The sequence below is a fragment of the Theobroma umbraticum genome, unplaced genomic scaffold (assembly GCF_002168275.2).
Source record: "Theobroma umbraticum cultivar Fairchild unplaced genomic scaffold, ASM216827v3 scaffold_67.0, whole genome shotgun sequence".
NCBI lineage: Eukaryota > Viridiplantae > Streptophyta > Magnoliopsida > Malvales > Malvaceae > Theobroma > Theobroma umbraticum.
In genome coordinates, this window is record NW_018397262.1 from 1,925,569 (window position 1) to 1,928,373 (window position 2,805).

General features: G+C 41.0%; 1 protein-coding gene across 1 annotated transcript; it reads right to left on the reverse strand.

Annotated features, from left to right (window-relative positions):
* Positions 1-2,301, reverse strand: LOC110419007 (laccase-17-like; the record flags this gene model as incomplete). The annotated part of the gene is made up of 6 exons (XM_021431860.2): positions 2,129-2,301; positions 1,861-2,012; positions 1,491-1,735; positions 1,267-1,395; positions 213-1,178; positions 1-86 (listed from the first exon to the last, which is right to left on the reverse strand). Coding segments are annotated over exons 1-6 (1,689 nt in total), but the record flags the coding sequence as incomplete, so codon positions are not given.
* Positions 2,302-2,805: the final 504 nt, after the last annotated feature.

Consider the following 2,805-nt stretch of genomic DNA (forward strand, 5'->3'; position numbering starts at 1 on the left):
GGGAAGTTTTCCATCTAAGACGATCCAAGCCATCTTCAAACCCCAGCTGGTGTGCACTTCGAGGTGGCAATGCATGAACCATACCCCTGCAAGCATGCGATTCTTGTTATCATGATCATCAACTCAAGCAAGTAAGCAAAATACAGGATTATGCAAGTCATTTTTCTTTTCTGTAATAATGCATCTTATTTATTTTTCTCCATTTTACTTACCTGGATTGTCTGCAAGAAAACGAATTGCCACCCAACCTCCTGATGGCACACCGACGGTGTTCCTTTCGATAGGGTCAACAAGGTTGAAGTTTGCAGGGTCCATATTCGGATCAAAGTTGCCAAAACCTTGGCCGACAACGAAGAAGTTGAAGCCATGCAGGTGAAGAGGGTGGCTTTCAGCTCCAAGAATGCTTGTGTCCTGCATTACCAGCTCCACGCTAGTGTTAAAAGGAAGCACTACCACCTTCGTTCCATTGCTTACCATAGTGTTGTTAGGTGGGGTGCTTGTATAGTTAAACGGAATTATTGGATTGCTAGGAAAATCAGGGGTATAAACTCCATTTGCTTGGCCAAAGAAATGAGCTTGGAGTAGTGCTGTAGTTGGCATTGCGAATGATACATTATTGACTGAAGCTGCGAACTTGGTTCCATTAGGACCTTGGCAGGTTTGATTCTGCTGGCATGGGCTTGCTCCTAGACCTACCGTGAAGAAAAAATGCTTATCGACCTTTTGGGGCACGTTGGCAGGATATTGTGCACTGGCCAGGCTGAAGAGTTTACTCAAGAAATTTGTAGCAAATGAAGTGTCATTTAAAGCCGGTAGAATTGGTTTAAACAGAGGGAGCATTTTAATGCTTGAATGAAAGCTATTGGACGGTGACTCGTATTCTAAAATGCCAGCAACAGTTGAATTGTCAAATGTTCCTTGGCCTGTCACATATGGTCTAGCAGTCATGAAGAATGTGGCACTTGGATAGCTGGGTTTGGTCTTTAGAAGCACATTTGTGGTTTGACCAGGGGTGATGAGAATTGTTTCAGTCTCAAAAGGTTTAACATAAATAGCATCAACGTCTACAACAGTGAGTGTGTGGTTTGCTATGCTGAAGAAGAGCTCATCGTTGAGTGCAGCGTTGATTAGACGCAGAAGGTAAGTCTTGCCAGGCTTCACCTTCAGCTTGAATGTATCTGTTAAAATTATTTACTTCCAAGTTGAATCAAATAGCTCCATTATGCAGATATAGTTTAATATACAATGTTTTTAGCTATTTTATACCTTTGGCAGAGCAGTTATAAAGTGGTCCTGGAAGACCATTGATGGTATAAGCATCAGAGACATTTGGACCTCCACCAGTCTGCAGGGCTTGACTAATAACTGCCTCAGGATCTGCATTGAACCACTCTGCTGCAATGTATCATAATAGTTTAATTTGTATTAGCAAAATAATTAGATCTTGTAAAGAGGCAAATAGGTTTGAATCAGCCCTGAAAATTCTTTACCAAAGATAATTGGAACTTCCTTGTATGGCTTAGGAAATGGATAAGGAACACCACGCTTGGGAAGGATGACCATGGGACCATAGACAGTTGCTCTTAGCCATGATATATGCCCGTGCCAGAAGAGAGTCCCTCTTTGGCCTACAATGGTGAAGTTGTACACATAGCTCTGGCCCGTTTGCACGGGACACTGAGTCACATATGCTGGCCCATCTGCCCACCCACTTCGAAGCTGTCGAATGCCATGCCTATTTCAAAGACACCATCACAACTTGCAATTTAGACTTTCCCTCATTAATTTTAAGCAAATGAGATCATTTGTTTAACTTGTAATAGCTGCAAAAATGTCATTTTCCAAAGGAAAGTTCAATACCAGTGGATGGAAATATTGTTTGACACATGGTTGACCACTTTTATCAGAAGCTGGTCACCCTCCCTTGCTACAATGCGAGGCCCTGGAAATTGTCCGTTCACCGAGACAATGCTCTTCGTATTGCACAGGCGTGTTACATTATGCAACTTGATCTACAAAGCAGAAGGGTAAACACACTAATTAGAATTACTTATACAAAAGATTTGGTTTGTGGAAAAGAAGTTTCTTGTGCAACAATGCTAGCTTGACTATTATGCCAAACACATACGTCAAACTTGTAGTGCCTGGTGATCCCAAGTACAGGACCAGGAAGTACACCCAAAGTGAAAAATGAGAAGAAAACCAGAAATGCTGGTGATGAAAGAAGAGAAGCGCCCATTTTTCCTGATGTCTCTTCTTTTTCCTTTTCCAGAGGGCTTAAGAGAGCCTATTGGGTGAACTTTGAACTACTCCTTGAGTACGTATTCAAAGAAGCATACAAAGAAGTATATATATAGTATGGGAAAAGGGTGTTTGGTTGATTAGGTGATTTTTCTTTATCTCAGTTTAAAATGAGAAAAAATAAATAAAAAAACTATAACACACAGCTTGAATAGAGACTGCACTATGACCCAGACTCAGTTGTTAGAACAACTTTAGAGTGCTGTCAAAGACAATCAATATCTCTGACCACCTTCCTTTGTAAGACAAAGCTTTATCTCTAACAAATATTCTTACCCTACATGTTCTTCTATTTCCCATAATGGACGTGATTTTGAGCTATTTCTATGCTGTCGTGCTACATGCTTGGAGCCACTGAGGACATTCTGCAACATTTGATTTAGTATCATTAGCCCCCAGTCACCCTTTCTTTACGGCTGCACCTAGGCATAACACTGCCTGTTACCTACCATCAGTAAAAAGAGTCTAATCAAGGCAAACTTTTCAGAATGAAACAAAAAAAAG